The following is a 19,624-nucleotide window of genomic DNA, read 5'->3' on the forward strand; positions in this document are numbered from 1 at the left end:
CATAAACTCTTCTGACAGCCATTCATAAGGCCGCAGATCAGCTTCCCTTGGTAGTTCATCATCTTGCTCACGCATAGCACGTCTGGGTCCTCTCTTTGTTGAGGAACCACTTTGGTACATTTTCCTGGACATATTTCTTCCTCTGAAAAATTTCTGAAATTTTTAGTAACTTCAAAATAAAAGTGAATCAAACTCAACAAAATTGATAGCAACTACTCCCACAAGTGCCTAGAGCCTACATCATGCATTAGAATTACTTGGGACCTCATAAATTTTACATGCAAGCTCAAGAACAGGGTCACCTATGCGGCAAAAATTTGCAATGAATAAAGCACTAGATCAAAAACTAATTGGACAATTGGAGGAGTCACATACCAAGCAACAATCTCCCAAAGCAGTTTTGTGAAAGGAGCTTTGAGCAAGGAGATCGAAAATCGCAGCAAAATGAGCTAGAACTCTTGCTTGAGCTGGATGGGGATTTTTTTGGGGGGAGGAAGATGGAGTGTGTGGGTGCAGGAATAAGTGGAGAGGGCCACCATGGGCCCACGACGCAGGGGGCGCGCCCAGTAAGAGTGGGCGCGCCTTGGACCCTCGTGGCCAGGTGCTTGCCCTCCTGCTGTGTTCTCAGTGCCTAAAATCCTCAAATATTCCATAAAAATCATACTAAATTTGCAGGGAATTTGGAGAACTTTTATTTTGGGATATTTTTTATTGCATGGATAATTCAGAAAACAGACAGATAATACTATTTTTGCTTTATTTATTCTAAATAACAGAAAGTAAAAAGAGGGTACAGAAGGTTGTGCCTTCTAGTTTCATCCATCTCATGATCATCAAAAGGAATCCACTAACAAGGTTGATCAAGTCTTGTTAACAAACTCATTCCAAATAACATGGAACCGGAGAAATTTTGAATAACACTAGGTTACCTCAATGGGGATATGAACATCCCCAATAATAAGAATATCATACTTTTTCTTGATAGTGGGAAGAGGGAATTCAAAACCTCCATAATGATAGTTGGAACTTTTCCAATAGAATTGATGTTGTGAACTTGAGGTTGTTTCCTCGGAAAGTGTACCGTATGCTCATTGCCATTAACATGAAAAGTGACATTGCCTTTGTTGCAATCAATAACAGCCCCTGCAGTATTCAAAAAGGGTCTACCAAGGATAATCGACATACTATCGTCCTCAGGAATATCAAGAATAACAAAGTCCGTTAAGATAGTGACATTTTCAACTACGACAGGCACATCCTCACAAATACCAACAGGTATAGCAGTTGATTTATCAGTCATTTGCAAAGATATTTCAGTAGGTGTCAACTTATTCAATTCAAGTCTACGATATAAAGAGAGAGGCATAACACTAACACCGGCTCCAAGATCACATAAAGCAGTTTTAACATAGTTTCTTTTAATGGAGCATGGTATAGTTGGTACTCCTGGATCTCCAAGTTTCTTTGGTAATCCACCCTTAAAAGTGTAATTAGCAAGCATGGTGGAAATTTCAGCCTCCGGTATCTTTCTTTTATTTGTAATGATATCCTTCATATATTTAGCATAAGGATTTACTTTAAGCATATCGGTTGCGCGCATACGTAAGAAGATAGGTCTAATCATTTCAGCAAAGCACTCAAAATACTCATCATCCTTTTTCTTGGATGGTTTAGGAGGAAAAGGTGGGTTTCTGAACCCATGGTTCTCTTTCTTTACTGTGCTTCCTAGCAACAAAGTCCCTCTTATCATAACGTTGATTCTTTGATTGTGGGTTATCAAGATCAACAGCAGGTTTAGTCTCTACTTCATCATTATTGCTAGGTTGAGCATCAACATGAACATTATCATTAACATTATCACTAGGTTCATGTTCATCACCTGATTGTGTTTCAGCATCAGAAATAGAAATATCATTGGGATTCTCAGGTGTGTCTACAACAGGTTCACTAGAAGCATGCAAATTCCTATCATTTTTCTTTTTCTTCTTTTTAGAAGGACTAGGTGCATCTATATTATTTCTCTGAGAATCTTGCTCGATTCTCTTAGGGTGGCCTTCAGGATACAAAGGTTCCTGAGTCATTCTACCAGTTCTAGTAGCCACTCTAACAGCAAAATCATGTTTATTATTTAATTCATCGAGCAAATCACTTTGAGCTTGAAGTACTTGTTCTGCCCGAGTGGTAACCATAGAAGCATATTTGCTAATGAGTTTAAGTTCACCTTTAACTCTAGCCATATAATCACTCAAGCGTCCTACCATGAAAGCATTACTCTTTAACTCTCTACCAACATAAGCTTTAAAACTTTCTTGCCTAGCCATAAAGATATCAAATTCATCTAAGCATTGGCTAGGAAATTTAGTAGAGGGGATTTCAACTTTATCATATCTATAGAGAGAATTTACCTCTACTACCTGTGTTGGTTTATCAAGACAATGTGTTTCTTCAACAGGCGGTATATTAAGACCATGTATTTCTTCAATAGGAGGTAAATTCTTAACATATTCAGCTTTAATACCTTTTTCTTTCATTGATTTCTTTGCCTCTTGCATATCTTCAGGACTGAGAAATAGGACACCCCTCTTCTTCGGAGTTGGTTTAGGAATAGGCTCAGGAGTTGGCTCAATTGGCTCAGGAATTGGCTCAGAAAGAGTCCAATTAGTTTCATTCGTCAACATATTATTCAATAACAATTCAGCTTGGTCGACTGTTCTTTCCCTGAAAACACAACCAGCACAACTATCCAAGTGGTCCTTGGAAGCATCAGTTAGTCAATTATAAAAGATATCAAGTATTTCATTTTTCTTAAGAGGATGATCAGGCAAAGCATTAAATAATCTTAAGATCATATCTATCATTGCAAGCAAGAATAGCTCTAGCAGCTTCTTCATCCATAACATAACCCTCAGGAACAACAGGCAATTCATACTTAGGGGGAGAACCTTCATCATCACTATCATCAATAATTTCATCTTCAATAATATCATTCTCTCTAACCCTAGCAAGTTGCTCATCTAGAAATTCACCTAATGGCAAAGTAGTATCAAGCAGAGAAGTAGTTTCATCATAAGTACCATGCATAGCAGAAGTGGCATCATCAATAACATGCGACATATCAGAATTCATAGCAATAGCAGGTTTAGGTGTCGCAAGCTTACTCAAAACAGAAGGAGAATCTAGTGCAGAGCTAGATGGAAGTTCCTTACCTCCCCTCGTAGTTGAGGGGAAAATCTTAGTTCTTTCGTCTTTCAAGTTATTCATAGTGATCAGCAAATATAAATCCCAAGTGACTCAAAGAATAGAGCTATGCTCCTCGGCAATGGCGCGAGAAAATAGTCTTTATAACCCACAAGTATAGGAAATCGCAACAGTTTTCGAGGGTAGAGTATTCAACCCAAATTTATTGATTCGACACAAGGGGAGCCAAAGAATATTCTCAAGTATTAGCAGTTGAACTGTCAATTCGACCACACCTGGATAACTTAGTATCTGCAGCAAAGTATTTATTAGCAAAGTAGTATGATAGTAATGGTAACAGTGGCAAAAGTAACGATAGCAGTTTTGTAGTAATTGTAACAGTAGCAAAGGAAAAGTAAATAAGCAAAGCACAATATGTGAAAAGCTCATAGGCATTGGATAAGTGATGGATAGTTATGTCGGATGTGATTCCTCATGTAATAGTTATAACATAGGGTGACACAGAACTAGCTCCAATTCATCAATGTAATGTAGGCATGTATTCCGAATATAGTCATACATGCTTATGGAAAAGAACTTGCATGAAATCTTTTGTCCTACCCTCCCGTGGCAGCGGGGTCCTAATTGAAACTAAGGGATATTAAGGCCTCCTTTTAATAGAGAACCGGACCAAAGCATTAGCACTTAGTGAATACATGAACTCCTCAAACTACGGTCATCACCGAGAAGTATCCCGGTTATTGTCACTTCGGGGTTGTCGGATCATAACACATAATAGGTAGCTATAGACTTGCAAGATAGGATCAAGAACTCACATATATTCATAAAACATAATAGGTTCAGATCTGAAATCATGCCACTCGGGCCCTAGTGACAAGCATTAAGCATAGCAAAGTCATAGCAACATCAATCTCAGAACATAGTGGATACTAGGGATCAAACCCTAACAAAACTAACTTGATTACATGGTAAATCTCATCCAACCCATCACCGTCCATCAAGCCTACGATGGAATTACTCACACATGGCGGTGAGCATCATGAAATTGGTGATGGAGGATGGTTGATGATGACGACGGCGACGAATCCCCCTCTCCGGAGCCCCGAACGGACTCCAGATCAGCCCTCCTGAGAGAGATTAGGGCTTGGCGGCGGCTCCATATCGCAAAACGTGATGAAACTTCCTCTCTGATTTTTTTTTCTCCGCGAAACGGAATATATAGAGTTGCAGTTGAGTTCGGTGGAGCATCCGGGGGGCGCGCCCAGGGGAAGGGGCGCGCCCCCCACCCTCGTGGACAGGGTGTGGGGCCCCTAGCCTTGATTCTTTTGCCAGTATATTTTTTATTTTCCAAATGTTATCTCCGTGGATTTTCAGGTCATTCCGAGAACTTTTATTTTCTGCACAATAAATAACACCATGGCAGTTCTGTTGAAAACAGCATCAGTGCAGGTTAGTTTCATTCAAATCATGCAAGTTAGAGTCCAAAACAAGGGCAAAAGTGTTTCGAAAAGTAGATACGTTGGAGACGTATCAGCGGTCGCGGGCGGCGGAGCCTTTGAGGTGGACGGGTGATTTCCAGCTCCGGGCTTCTTAGGCGCCATAGTCAATGGCATCGCCGATGATGAAAATGGCGATGAGGATCACGTGCTGCTCAAGCTTTCAGGTTTGTGCAAGTGATCCCCCTACTTGGCGCGCCAAAGATGTTGTGGGGAACCACGACCACCTATGGGGCAACGAACCCCTTTCTGGTTCGGCGGGGGGATGGCACGTTGCACAAAGAGCAGAGGAGTGTGAGACATCACGACAGAGATCACACGGGTGGTTTTTACCCTAGTTTGGGCCGCCGCGAGGCGTAAAACCCTACTCATGCTTTGGTGGATTGATGGTGGATGGTGGTGGAAAAATTGTAGCGTTCTTGCCCGGCAGGGTTGCCTTGGGACAAGAATGGCTACGCGTGTACGAGTGTACAAGGGTCCGAAATCTTTTGTATGGTTGCCATGGGCCTCCTTTTATAGATAAAGGGGTCACCACAGTGGCAAATCAGTCATTACACATTGATTAGATAGGAAAATGTGATATCCTACCTAACTCTGCAGGCTGACAGAGCGCATTAAATGTGGCACTCAATGTCACATCATAGCTTGCCCGATAGGCTCTTCCGGGCCGTTTCGCCAGCTTGGCGCCTACTTGCTTGACACGTCGCAGGACGGGTGTCGCTTGTAGGTATTTTCTATAGGAGGTAGCTGCAATGTGGCATTTAGCAGCCACTTAGTCACCTTGGAGCTTGACACCAAACTAATCGACGACGTGCGTCATGGAGATGTGGTGCAGTGAAGTGGTTTTGTCTTTGCGGTCCCGGTAGGCCTGTCGGGATGATTCGGCAGAGGCTTGCTTCCAGGGAAAACCTTGTCTCCGCCAGGCTCGCCTGCCCGGCAGGGGAGGTTTTTCCCTTAGCGGTATCTTGCACCTCTGGCTAGTCTTATCCTTCTTGATCTCTTGCTTGGATCCTTCAAGGGGATCGACCCATCTTGCTTGAGTTGATCATGGTGTTGTAAACTTGTCCTCGTGCATGTGCACAGTCCGGGCAACGGACCCAGGGTTTGTTGCACCGACAGAAGCCCCCGGGCCTGGCGTGATCGTGCCGCTGGGCGTCGACGGGGTAGTCCCTAATAAGTGCACATGCAAGAGTGTTGAAGTGGCTTCGTCCCTTGAGATTTTCCTTGCTTGTTCATTATCTTCAGGCTGGGCCAGTTTCCGGTTTTTCCGCACATCGCGTAACACCAATTGTGGTGGGACCATTCTTGTAATGGCTCATGAATGACTTTAACGCAGGGGCGGGTAACCGCCAATTCACTTCCCACCATGCCCTTATCCTTTGCCACGTATGTCGCATGCATCAAGTGGGGTAGGTAACGGAGGCGCGTGGTGCGGAGGGGCATCAAGGTAGGGGCCCTGGTCTTCTAGGATTGGTGGAGGAGGACGGTGGTTACTCATCGGGAAATCAGCCACCCAGCCCCCAGCTCACCTATAAAAGGAGGAGCGTGGGAGGAGTGGAGGCATTCATCCATATCCCTCTCCTCCTCCATTTTGCTTTGTCTTGAGTATGCTGGAAGGGAGAGCCCGGGGCCCGAGCTGATGACGCCAAGCAATGGTGCTGGCGCTCAGGGAGTGGGTCTGGTCCAAGTCCAAGGCGAAGGGCTTGGGATCGTTAGAAATCCCACTACTACCCCTTTCCTTGGAACCGGGGTTGATGTTGACGAGGAGGGTGCCTTCCTGCCTGCCAAGGTGAGGTGCGGCGTGCCTCGGGCGTCCTGGTTACTCCCGCTGCTAATCGTCTCTCCGGGTAAGGCGATGGCTTGTGGGTCCGGCGTCTTCCTGAAGTGGTGGTGAAGGAGGGAAAGCGAGGGACGGTGAGGAAGGCGGGTGATGGGACGTCAGGTCGGAGTACGATGGCGTCGACGCCTTCGTAGCGTATTGCCGACCGCCCCATCTTCCTGCTTCCCCCTTCCCTCCCCGGCACCATCATCACCAGTCTCTTTGGGTGATAGCCAGGGAGGGATGTTCCCTTGGTGCCTTCATCCCCCTCTAGTGGTCTTCCAGCCGACCGTTGGTGGTTGATTCCTCCATCGCTCGAGCTGGAGCTCCTTGCTGGTCCTGGAGGTGATAATCAGGCGCACCGCCGAGCTGCCCTCCAGGTCCCTCCTTCGCAGACTCGCCACTCCCGACCTTGCCAGGCTGTGCCTGGCAGGCCGTGACGAGATCGGGGTGGGCTCCTGCTTGGAGCGCTCCCCTAGTCCTCTTCCATTCCCACCGAAGTACCTGATGGAGGGAAAACGTAAAGAGCAGTCTTCAGGGGACACTTATATTTTTTCAATCTTAAATCTGTAGGCACTTGCCAAATTTTAGTTCAAATAATGTAATCCCTTGAATCCATGTTTGTGTACTGTAAGTTTTGTACTTGTTTGAAGCATATAAATGAAAAACATAAACCTTGTCTGGGACTCGTGCATGTATATGGCCATGCAGAGGTGGAATGCCTCTATATTTAAATAAACGAGTTTTCCCAGTAGGCTATCCTGTCGGTACCCTCTATTTGGCTGTCGGGGAGCTATGCTTGTCGGGCACAAATTGTAATGAAAGGACTTCAAACAATGGACATCCAGCCCTCAGACTTGCCGAGAGTGAAAAAAATCATTTTCCAAGTTGCTCAAAGCAAAGATATAATACCATAAATGGATCGGGTCATTCATAAGAATCCAACGAGCTCAAGAACGTCAAATTCTGAGTTTGTATAAAGAAATGGTGGACAATGTCCTGAAGAGGTCCAGAGAAAATGACGATGTATCATACGACCATAGCTCGTCGTACGCGCGGTCGTTTGGAAGGAAATCGATCTCAAAAGTTTCCTCTCCAGATTTGATTCTTCACCGATTTCGTCCGTATTTGTTCCTACGACTTCCTTGGCCTTCAAGGGATGTTTTGGGAGAGGATGAGGCTCACGTAGAGCCCTTGGATCAAAGGGGAGATGCTATATGAATGGAGGAGGCTACCGGAGAGCCATTATATAAACACCTTCAACCCTAGCCAACGTGTCCATCTCATATCATTTGTCATTCATCATTCATCTCCATGTCCAGCCACTGTCCACATCAAGAAAACCATAGTTGCAACCAAGAGGGAGACCAAAGGGAGCCATCGCCACCGCGCCATCACCACCATCATCTACTGTCGCTTCATCATTGTCACCATCACCACCCCTTCTTCCTGCTCCATAACAGTCTCTGTGATGGGTTGTAACAACTCTTGAACCCCTTATATGTGATGTTATTTGAGTAATTATTAGCTATGGGTCGGTCGATTAGTAAGTGGTTGTTTGATATGTTTTGTCTATTTATGTGTATTTATTTGTGTTGCTTACTTACCTCTGCGGTAATTTATTGATTGGAGACGTTCAATCCATTGGCGTAGTTGGAGATGTTCAAATATTAGGCCACACATGAAGTTGATAGAATGTTGTGAAAACCGGTAGACCTGTGATGTGACAAGTGCAGACATCTTAAGGGGAACAAAATTATTCTAGGAGCATGATTGTCCATAGAACTTATTGCCTTCGTCCGGTCCTCATGACCTTAATATCTTTGTGTTTCCCTCCACAGGTATGGGACAAGAAGTAGGACGAATGAGTTACCTCAATACAGCCCATCTTGAGGGATAATATTATGCAAGGGATCGCCCACCATCAGTACATTGACGTATCCTATAATGCAGGTACTGACTTAGCCACCACATGGCATAGTCATAAATCTTAACACCATTTTGTGCCCGTACCGAATTAGACCATACCTAGATGCCAACAATCTCATCTAAAACATCACATAGTTCTCTTAGTTTATTTTCCTTCGTATATATTATTTATGTTATGTTCTCTCTAGTACTTAGTTCTCCCTTTTACCGTTCCCTAGCAACCTACTCGAGTGAACTATTTCCAAACTACGGTTTGGGTGTGAGCGTAGTTGTGTTAAGTGGCAAAGGGGATTGTGGTGCCATCCTATTCGCTCCCTATGGGATCGAGAAACCTTACTTATCATGAAATTTCTACATAGCCATGTGAACTTGCAGGCCATCAAAAACCTAATTTTTATTGGTCTAGGTGAAAGCTTACTTCATAAGGTCTGGTCTGCAAAAAGTTTCACTCAATTTGGACCTACTCATAAAACTTATAAGGGTTAAAGTTCCAGGGGGTTTCTGTAAAACTACCAAGTGTTTTTAATTTAAATCACAAAATATTGTGGATAAGGCTAAGACACGTGGATAGATCCTACTGGTCTATACCGATTCGGTTATGTGAGTGCGCATGGGGTCATGCGCTCGGTTGTGATCAGGTACGTGGGCAAGCGACGTGGGCGGCAGTTAATGGACAAAGATGAAGTTAACAGGTGGGGTCAACTTGTCAGTGAGAGAGAGAGGGCGTGCAGCTGGCTAGCTATATCGTTGTGTTAGATGAGACTCTAGGTTTAGGTTGTTCTTTCTTTTTGGTTCCCTTTATAAATTCAAAACTATTTAGAAATGGAATTTTCTTCCAAAAGTTAACTAGCCTAAATTCCAAATGGATACTCCTGATGTGGTGATCATTTTATTTGCCCCCTTTGGCCAAATAACTTCTACCACCTTACATTTTTCTTTTTCTATTTTCAGTTCCTTTTTGAACTTCAATCTGGTATGAAACCAAATATACTCTAAATCTAACTTGGAATATTAATAGAAAGTCAAGTATTTTATTTGGACTTATGGTAATTATTTTTCTTGCCAAATAATGCAAGACCCTTTTAAATAATTTTCCCTTTTGATTTTTGAATTCAATCCAACATAAATTCATTTCTACTATTTGGGAAATTTATCAGGGTTATGAGTATCATTTTGAACTTATTAAGAATACCTTTATGCCCAAATAAATATTTCAATTTGTCACCCTATTTTAGGATTCAAAATTATTCCCTAAAACCTTTTAGGGTTCACTTTGTTTTACCAATTTCAATCTCGGGTTCAAATGTTGGCATAGGGCCTTTGGCCCTCTAAGTTAATCAATTAAATCAATCACAAGCAAATCCTAGGGGATGTTAGATAATTAGAGAGCAAGCAAAGTTTTTTCTACAAAAATATCAATTCTCTGTGAAATTTTAAACATACCAGATTTAGGGAAAATCTGGGATGCGACAAAGACGCAGTTTTATTCTTGTCATTGACTACACAATAAATATCCCAGAACTGGGTGCCTAGAGGTGAGTTTACAAACCAAATATCTTCATGAAACAACACTATTTGCCATTACCTAAAAACCACTTATATCCAAATGTAACAGCTTTCATAGCCCACATAACCCCTTTCCAAAATTGAGAAGGATGTGGATCATGGCAGCAAATAGTATTAAGGTTCTTAGTATTATACTTAGCATCTATAACTCTACTCCATAGAGTCCCTTCTCCTAAGATATATGTTTTAACCCAGGAGACGGTAAGGCAAATATTCATATCATGTATATTATGAACTTCCATCCACCATATTCCCTTTTAATGCATATGGAGGGCCAATTGGCAAGGTGCATCTTTTTTCCACCTTTACTGTCACTTCAGAAATAATTATAAAACCATGAATTAACCAAAGGCACATACCATTTCAGGAACTTATAGGAAGATAACATGTAAATAGAAATACTACACAGATAAATCCTAACAAAGGTGACTCTCCCTAATAAGGACTAGGGGCTTACCCTCCATCTAGCCAGCATGGACAACATGGCATCAACTAGAGATTGGAGGTCCTCTCTCTTGATCTTATCAAATTGCAAAGGAACTCTAAGTACTTAATAGGCAAGCCCCCTTGACTAAATTAAAAATATCCAAGAAAGGTTTATCCTCTCCAGGTTCTAAATTTATAGGCACCAATTCACTTTTGTGATAATTAATAGACATCCCTGAAACCAACTCAAAGCAAGTCAAGATGCACTTAAGATTTAAAGCTACTGGACGGTCATTATCTATGAACAACAAAGTATCATTTGCATAATGCAGACACACTACACCACCAGGGCAAAAATTAGGGAAGATCCCTCTAACTAGCCCAACTCGTCATCCTTTCACTAATATCCTAGCAAACACATCCACCACCAAATTTAAAATTAATGGGGATAAAGGGTCTCCCTGTCTCAAATCCCTACTAGTGATGAAGAAGTAAGTTTACTCACCATTAATCTTCACATCCACTGATCCTGATGGGCGAGTCTCCTAATCCAACCAATCCATTTAGCACCAAAACCCCTAAGTTCAAGAACCCCATACAAAAAATATATCTAAACTAACCCTGTCATAAGCCTTTTCATAATCAATCTTAAATACAAGGCCTTTCTAGCCAAAAGAGTGTACCGAGTGAGCAACCTCATGGGTAGTCACCACAATCTCCAAAATAAACCTACCTCTAACAAAAGCAGATTGATGCTCAGAGATTAGTCTGTCAATAATCAGAGCTAGTCTATTGGTAGACTTTAGTAAAGATCTTAAAACAACAATTGAAGAGATTTATATGCCTAAATTTCTTTATGTTTCTCGCATCGACTTTTTTAGGAATAAGAGTGATGGAAAATCAAGTCTAAAGATGTCTTGGTTTAGATCAAACCAGACTTCAAATGACTATCAAATATACTTTAATAATGTCATAGAACACTTGGTAAAATATATAAGGCAATCCATCGGGCCTAGGGACACCATCACAATAGGAGTCAAAACAGCTTCCTAATCTCCTCGTTAAACCTAGTATTTTCTCTATAGAAATTTTCTCGTCCTCTCTAAAGAAATCACTCTTAAGAGAGATATCAGGTCTACGTTCATATCTAAATAACTCCTTATTAGAGCCCTCGGGTCCCCCAGGTCCATCTAGAACACTATTTTTTTTTGAAAGAAAGGGGTCCCCCCTGCCCCATTATATTGAAGCAGCAAAGAAAACCAGATTCGGAATACAAGCTTAACAGCTGGATCCCCACACAGCCCACACCAGGCAACACCATACAGACTGGAAACAAAACTAACTAGAAGGTGTAAACAGCCTCACAAACCAGCAATCATTTTAGCCTACATGTAGTTCTTTTATTACAAAACCCGAAGGCGAGGGCCAAAAGTGAAAGCTAATTGTCTACTGACGACGACCGGAGATCAGGTCCAGGCGATACGCAGGAGCTCCCCCTGGTGTTTGTCGAGTAACAGAATACATGTTCACAGCAGCTCCGCTTGGGTGTCATAGCAGAGTACCCCCCAGTGCAGAAGCACATTTTTCAACTTGACAAGGACGCAATTCAAGCCTCTCCATGAGCGGCCCTGAAAACAGAAATCATTCCTTAGCCTCCAAATGCTCCACAAGGATGCAGCCATGACCAGATTGAGCATAGGTTTACATTTGTAAGAACACCACACAACACATATGTCTTCCCAACAAGTAAAAGGTTGCACATTAAAAAGCTCACAGACCATAGAACAAACACATTTGGCCACAACACAATCAAAAAATAGATGTTGAGTGGACTCATTTTCTCTACAAAACAGGCAGGAGAGGTCTTCCACCTGTCTACTTTTGTTCAAATTATCTCTGGTCAGAAATTTATTGTACACACAAAGCCACATGAAAACATGAATATTTTGAGGACACAAAACTTTCCAAAGAGATTTTCCAATTGGAGAAACAATTCCTCCAAAGTTTATAACTTCATAGAAAGATTTAACTGAGTACAGCCCCTTAGGTTAAAGAGACTAGATAGGCAAATCTGGCGAGGTAGACAGAGGGAAATCCCTAATGTGGTCTTGTAATTGATTCCACCTAAGAATCCCCCTCAGATCGACACATCGCCTAAATGTAAGTTTCAGAGTAGTCCCATCCCACACTTGATCCACTGAACAATCAGGCTGGTTGCAAATTTCAAACAGGTCCCAAAACATAGTTCTTAGGGAACAATCCCCAGCCCACGTATCATGCCAAAAACTTATTTTATCACCTCTCCCCACCTTCCAAACATAGAAAGTTTTTGAAGCATTTAAAGCCCGGGTCACACTTTTCCAGAAGGGGGACCCAATTTTTTGTTTGGCCCACTGAATATTCGGCGAGTGAGTGTTATATTTAAAAGCCAAAATCTTTTTCCAATCACTGTCATTAAAGTCAAAGAAACGTTTTCCCCATGAGGCCAAAAGGGCCATGTTGAATTCTTTCAAGTTGGGGATACCAAGTCCCCGAAATTCCTTTTTTCTAGTAACCAGACCCTAGTTGGCCAGATGGTATTTATGTTGATCATCTATATTAGCCCAGAAATATGAGCCATTTGAGAATGAATGGCATTAATTGTCTATTTAGGGAATTTAATCATGGCCATAAGGTAGGCAGGAATACTAACAATACAGGCACACAATAAGATCAACTTCCCCCTATAGGTCAAGTATCTACCCAGCCAACCAGAAATATTCTTGATAATTCTATCAATAATTGGTTGTAGATCTTCTCTCCTCAATTTGTCATAGTGCACATGCACTCCCAAGTATTTGATAGGAAAAGACCCCAACTTACAACAAAAAATTTGAGCAAAGGTTTTAGACTGCTCCTCCACATTTATGGTGAGTAAATCACCCTTGTGGAAATTAATTTTCATACCAGATAGGTTTTCAAAACAGGATAAAATCCACTTAAAATCCCTGGCTTTGTCATATGAATTCTCTAGAAAGAGAAGTGTATCATCAGCATATTGCAAGCTGATCACTCCCCCGGGGATAATGTTGGTCAGAAGACCGGATATCAGGCCATGTTTTGAAGCCTTGATTAGCATTTTGGAGAAAACATCAGCAACTAAATTAAAAAGCAAGGGGGAGAAGGGATCTCCTTGTTTGAGACCCCCCCCCCCCATAAAGTAAGGCCCAGTAGCATCATTGATCCTCACACTAAATGTACTCTGCAAAAGAGTTGTTTTAATCCCAAAAAATCCATTTTTGCCCAAAACCTCTGGAACTAAGCATTTCAAAAAGAAAGTCCCAACTTACTCTATCATATGATTTTTCATAGTCTAGTTTGAGCACAAGCCCTTGTGAACCAAATTTCTTAACTTCATGAATAACCTCACGTGCCAGGACTACACTTTCAAGTATATATCTTCCGTTGATAAATGAAGTTTGATTGGGAGAAATCATTCTATGACTGATAGGGGAAAATCTATTAGTCATAGCTTTTGTAAAAATCTTAATAGCACAATTGCTAAGACTGATAGGTCTGAAGTTCTTCATGTCTTTAGCATTCACCTCCTTTGGGATCAACACCATCAGAGCAAAATTAAGTTTATGAATATCTAATTTGCCCTCCTCAAAATCTCTAACCATGGCCATAAAGTCTTTTTTAATTACCTCCATGAAGGTTTTATAAAAGAGGAAAGGCAAGCCATCAGGGTCAGGCGCTCCATGTGCATAAGAGCCAAAAATGGCTTCCTTAATCTCCTCTTCAGAAAATTTTCTTTGTAGCATTTAATTTTCTTCTATCGTAACCAGCTCATCTTCCTCCCAGAAGGAAGGGCCAAGATGAATATCATGTTCTGCTTCATACCCAAAAAGAATTTTATAAAAAGTAGTAGCTACATATAGCATTTCGTTAGTAGTAAAAACAGGGCCAGAATCCCATTTAGCTCAGTCAAATGATTTTTTTTCTATGCCTGTGATTGGCAAGCGCATGAAAATAGGCATTATTTTTCTCTCCATCTTTAATTCTACGATCCCTCGAACGTTGCCACAAGGCAACCTCCTCCTTACGCAAGATATCATCAAGCTCTTTTTTAATATCCCGCATCCGAAGCCTATCCGCATCCGATACACGATTTGACTCGGCAAAAACATCTAGGATATCAAATTCGTGCATAAGGTCTCTCTTCTTTTTCTTAAGAGCAGCTTCAATATTAATACTCTGGCCTTTAGCCTTTTTCCAAACAATTTAGCTTTTTATAACCAAACATCAATAGCAGTCCTCCCCACCACTAGGGTATTCCACACCTCTATAAACATAGTTTTAAATTCTGGGTAGTCAAGCCACCATTTTTCAAACCGAACTGTTTTGGGGGGAGGTAACCCTCCTAGCTCATGTGTCTAAAATCAGGGGGTATGATCACTACCAATTCTGAGTAAAGCAATTAAACCGGATAAAGGAAACTGAGCATCCCAAGAAGGGGACACAAAGACTCTATCAATAGCAGCAAAAACAGGATCATCCTGATTATTACTCCAAGTAAAACTTCGATTAGCAATGCTAATTTCCATAAGACCCCACCTATTAATCCAATCATTGGAAAGGAAGGCAAGTTGATTATTAATGATGCCATTGCTCTTATCTGTAGCACATCTCACCAAATTAAAGTCTCCACCCAAAATCATAGGATATGTGAGATTTGTCATTACATCATGTAGTTCAGCAATAAATTCCATTTTCAGATCATTGTAAGCAGTACCATACACAGCAACAAAGTGCCAAACAAAACCATCTTTTTTGTTCTTAACAGTAGTCACAACACTGTATGTTTTATTAATAAAGCCAATTATCTCAAACAGATCATTATTAATCCCCACAAGGATCCCACCAGCAGTGTTAATAGCAGGGAATTGTTGCCAAGAAAAATCATTTCTACCAGCAATTCTCCTAATGGTAATATCATCAATTTTTTCCCTCTTGGTTTCAAAGAAACCAACAAAATCAGTGTGATTGTTATTAGTAAAATCCCCTAGGCATTGAATTTTACCTGGTTGTCCTAGACCATGAATATTCCAAAAGGAACCTATCATTGGATTTTAAAAGGGTGAGATAGGCCACAAGGCACATTCTTACAAAGAACAATTGGATTGTTTACACCCAGATCAACAGTGCCCCCTGATCTAGAGTTGAAAACATGACCAGAAGGGGTATAGGCCCTCTCAGCAGCATATGTGGAAATATCTAAATCATGCGGTAAAACAATTTCTGGATTCTGGTCAGCAAATTGCAGGCATCTTAATTTCTCCCTATCCACAATGTCCATTATAATTCTCTTTTGATCTAAGCTACTTTTTCCAACACACAAGTCAATCTTATTAATTTGTTCGGCAAGAGTTTGGGTATCAGTGGTAGCAAAAGATTTACCTTTGAAGGAGATAGGAATTTCCAAATTCTTCTTCTGTAGATATGCAGTAGCTTTCTCCATAATCTTGACATTACCATGGTTCCTAGTGATTGGTCTATTAGAGAGCACAGGCCCCCACCCCCACATTATTGTCCACATCACACTTCATCTTCTTGTCTGATTCAGCTTTCTCTAGTGTTTCCGGGAGTGATCTCTTAACAGATCCAAGGGCCACCGCCAGATCATCAGGTAAACATTGCATATCAGTTAAGCAGTGCTCCTCTTCCTCATCAGAGTCTTCCATTTCAAACTTACTTAACTGGGCAGAGCAACAGTCCATATGGACAGACAAAGGTTCAGAGCCAAATGTGGAAGGAGAACCAACAAGAGCCGGACAGGGACTAGAAGGGCTAGAATTCACAGGGCTTTTGTCTCTGATTTCTTCAATGAACTGTTCATGGAAGCAATCAACAAGTTTTGGAGGATGAAACTCAGCTGCAGAAACAACTACCATCATGTTCTTACTTTTAGCAGCAGAGATGTTCTTATGAGGGAAATTTGCTCTGTCAAGTTGATCAATAGGCTCATCACCATCCTCTTCCATCTTGTCCTTCTCAAATTGCTCATTACCATTATCTTCCTTTTTCTCTACAGCATTATCAATATAAGGATCACTGTCGTTAGCATCAGAGTTGTCTCGCGCCTGTTCAAATCCTTCCACGGTGAAAAATATCATATATAGCTTTTTCTTCATCTCCACCAATCTCTCAAAAGGAATTTTGGCAGGATCCCTACAAGCAACTTTAATTATGATAATCTCATAGAAACTTCTGAAAATCCCATTCCAGTCCACATCCACAAGGATGCCAAAACACGAAGCAACCTGTGTAAACACTTTCCATGCACACCACTTGGGAGGAATCCCCTCAACTTGTACCCAAGCTTCAGACAACTGACCAAACGCCTCCATCATTCCCTCACATTCACATATCTTAATAGAAACTCCATCAATCGGGAGGTCAAATGCAGGGAACTCAATCAGGTCTTCTACTTTTTTCCAAGGTGGGAATCTAAGTAGGTATTTCTTCTCCTCAAGCTCTCTAATTTGCCATGGCCAGTCTTTGTTCTTACAGAAAATACCATTTAGCTGGACCAATAAGCTAGAACACTAATCATTTTTTCCTTCACCTCTGATTAGCGACAACATGGAAGTAAGCAGTGTTTGTGCCATCCTCCATACTATCCTTATCCCTAGACCTTTCACCGGCGTAGTCTCCTATTTACTCCAAATGTCTCCTAACTCTAGCAGAATTTCATCCTTCCTGCCCTTATACCAACCTCAAAGAGGGTATTAGACTCAGTCTAAACGCCAGAGGATACTGTTTTGGGGACTAACAATATCGCTGGGTGCTACTTTGGCACCTATGGTACAGTCGTACAGTTGCTTTTGGTAAATACACCGCAGAGATGAACTATGTAGGAAAGTTTGCAAAGAACCCTGCGAACGTGGAATGCAACACCTCTGTTTCTTTATTTATTCCTAATTTTCCTCTGTTTCAGAGGGTGTTTGTTTCCATGGACTTATTGGTTTAGGGACTTAAAAAAGTCCCTATAAGTCACATCTAAACTAAACAGGAGGGACTTATAGAGACTTAAAGTGGGCATTTGGGACTTATGAAATAAGACTCTCAAGGAGAGTCTTACAGGAACTTATAGTTGTAATGTGGTCTTATAGGGACTTATAAGTCCCAGGAACCAAACAGGTAAGGACTTTTTAGAGACTTGAGACTTATAAGTTGGGATTAAAAAAAGTCCTAAGACTTATGAACCAAACAGGGCCTCAGGCTCAGGAATGCGTGCTCCTGTTAATATATTCTGTATTATAACGTTTTCAGAGCCAACACCTGTTCTGTTCGACTGGTACTCACTGCATTATTTTTAGATGAATCTCGTGACCCTATCTTGCGCTGAGCAGTGCAGACTTTACTAGTTTTCGTGCTTCCTTCAACTGATGCAATTTTTTTTTTGCGGGTTGTTTAAATATGCAAGCAATGTTCTAGTAAAAGACTTGGTAGGTGATGAATCAAATGCCCTTGCTCATTCTGCCTTAAATTACAGAGCTCAGACTATATATTACATGGTACATACGCTGGAGAAAGAAAGAGTACTTGATTCCCCATTCGATTTACACACACCACCCCAAAGAAGACACGGACACAGATACATTGCTGCTGCTTCTTCGACCTCCAGCCGATCCCATGCAATCCGTGCGTCCGATCTGATGCAATGCAACAACCCCTCTCCCACCACGCGCGCAAGCCAAAAATCGTCTTATAGGCCGAGCGCGCCGAGTGGCGTCTTGCCCTGTCCGGCCTCGAAGTAGAAGATGAGCATGGCAAGCATGGCGAGGCGCGAGTGCTTGATCTCGGCCACCTTGAGCCGCTCGAGCTTCTCGGTGTCGGGGATGTAGACGCCGTCCTTGGTCTCGCCACCGAGGCCGAGCGGGTCGAAGAACTTGCCGCCCGGGTACCCTTGCTCACCGGTGAAGTTGGCGAAGTTCTCGGCCGTGCGCGACCACGGCGTGGCCCACTCCACCGACTGGGAGTCCGGGTTGAAGAAGTCGACCCACCGCTTGGACTCCACCCACCCCATGAGCAGCAGCTGGGTGCCCAGGAGCGACCCGAAGGAGAAGGGCGCCACCGCGCCAGGCTGCGCCCCGGCCTCGAACCACGGCACGCCGCTGTACGCCTGCCCGATGAAGATGCCCAGGACCGCGGCCATCGCCCACCGCCCGTGGATCAGCTCGGCCTCCCTGTACCACTTGAGGAACGCCGGGTCCTTGCCAAGCCCCAGCGGGTCGAAGCCGAAGTCACCGGGGAGCCTGCACGTACGCGTTGAGTGAGTCTCAGAGTTGCTGCCATGGAGGCCTCCCCTCGCGTAGAGTGGGATTAATGCAGGGCGACGAACGAAGAGAAATACGAACGAGGAAGCCTTACGAGCCATCGAGCCAAGACGGGTTGATGAACTCGGCATCGCTCTTGACCGCGGGGATCCACGACTTCTTGCCGACGGCCGCGGCGACGACCACCACGCGGCGCGTCACGGGCTTGGCGGCGCCGAGGGAGGCGGCATTAGCGAGCGCGCGCCTCGCGCCGAGGAACGGGTTCTTGAGCACGGCCGCGGAGGCGGTGGCGGAGGTGGAGGCGAGCGCCATGGGTGCCGGTGTTGCTTCGCCGGTGACGGTGAGGTCGCTGACGCGCGCGGCGGAGTGGCAGCTAGGACGTCTGTTGGAGCGCGCAGGATTTGCAGGATGCCACGACGGTTTTGATGTTAAATCGTGGCGTTGCGGCGCACGGCAGCCACAAGATGTGGGCGGGGAAATCCTGGGGTGGTAGGATGGATAGAGCGCTGGCCAATGGGGAGCTGGCGCCATCGGATTCTGCTGCGCCGGTGGACGCCGCGTGGACAATATCCTGGGCTTTCATGCTCCTTGTGATCTGTGGGGACTGCCTGCCAATCGGACCGTGTCGTAGGATCTCCGTAGAGAATAGTGAAAGAAGATCGATCGATCCATTCACGGGCGTTATAATTGCCCGGTCATACGATGATGATCACCTTTGGAGATGGCACGACACATGGTACTAGTTTTCTACCATCAAATATTCTTCATATCGTTCCCAAGTTCAACACTAACAGTGAGATATGCATATGCATTATATGGGTAAGGCCAACTCCGACGCACACGGCCTCATCGAAACGGACAGAAATAGC

The 19,624-nt window shown here is 43.2% G+C and overlaps 1 protein-coding gene across 1 annotated transcript; it reads right to left on the bottom strand.

Moving 5' to 3' along the window:
• Positions 1 to 17,929: 17,929 nt before the first annotated feature.
• On the bottom strand, positions 17,930 to 19,301 carry LOC123045643 (chlorophyll a-b binding protein CP24 10B, chloroplastic). Its single transcript, XM_044468782.1, has 2 exons — positions 18,850 to 19,301; positions 17,930 to 18,734 (listed from the first exon to the last, which is right to left on the bottom strand). The coding sequence occupies exons 1-2, from the start codon at positions 19,284 to 19,286 to the stop codon at positions 18,185 to 18,187; spliced, it is 987 nt and encodes a 328-aa protein (XP_044324717.1). The 5' UTR covers positions 19,287 to 19,301; the 3' UTR covers positions 17,930 to 18,184.
• Positions 19,302 to 19,624: the final 323 nt, after the last annotated feature.

Source organism: Triticum aestivum, chromosome 2B (assembly GCF_018294505.1).
Source record: "Triticum aestivum cultivar Chinese Spring chromosome 2B, IWGSC CS RefSeq v2.1, whole genome shotgun sequence".
Classification (NCBI taxonomy): domain Eukaryota; kingdom Viridiplantae; phylum Streptophyta; class Magnoliopsida; order Poales; family Poaceae; genus Triticum; species Triticum aestivum.

What these genes read in the sequence shown, in the direction of transcription:
- LOC123045643 (XM_044468782.1), bottom strand. Translation starts at nt 19,286, where the DNA reads ATGGCGCCAGCTCCCCATTGGCCAGCGCTCTATCCATCCTACCACCCC. An exon ending in CCGTCTTGGCTCGATGGCTC is followed by an intron (nt 18,735 to 18,849) that starts GTAAGGCTTCCT and finishes GCGTACGTGCAG; the next exon opens with GCTCCCCGGTGACTTCGGCT.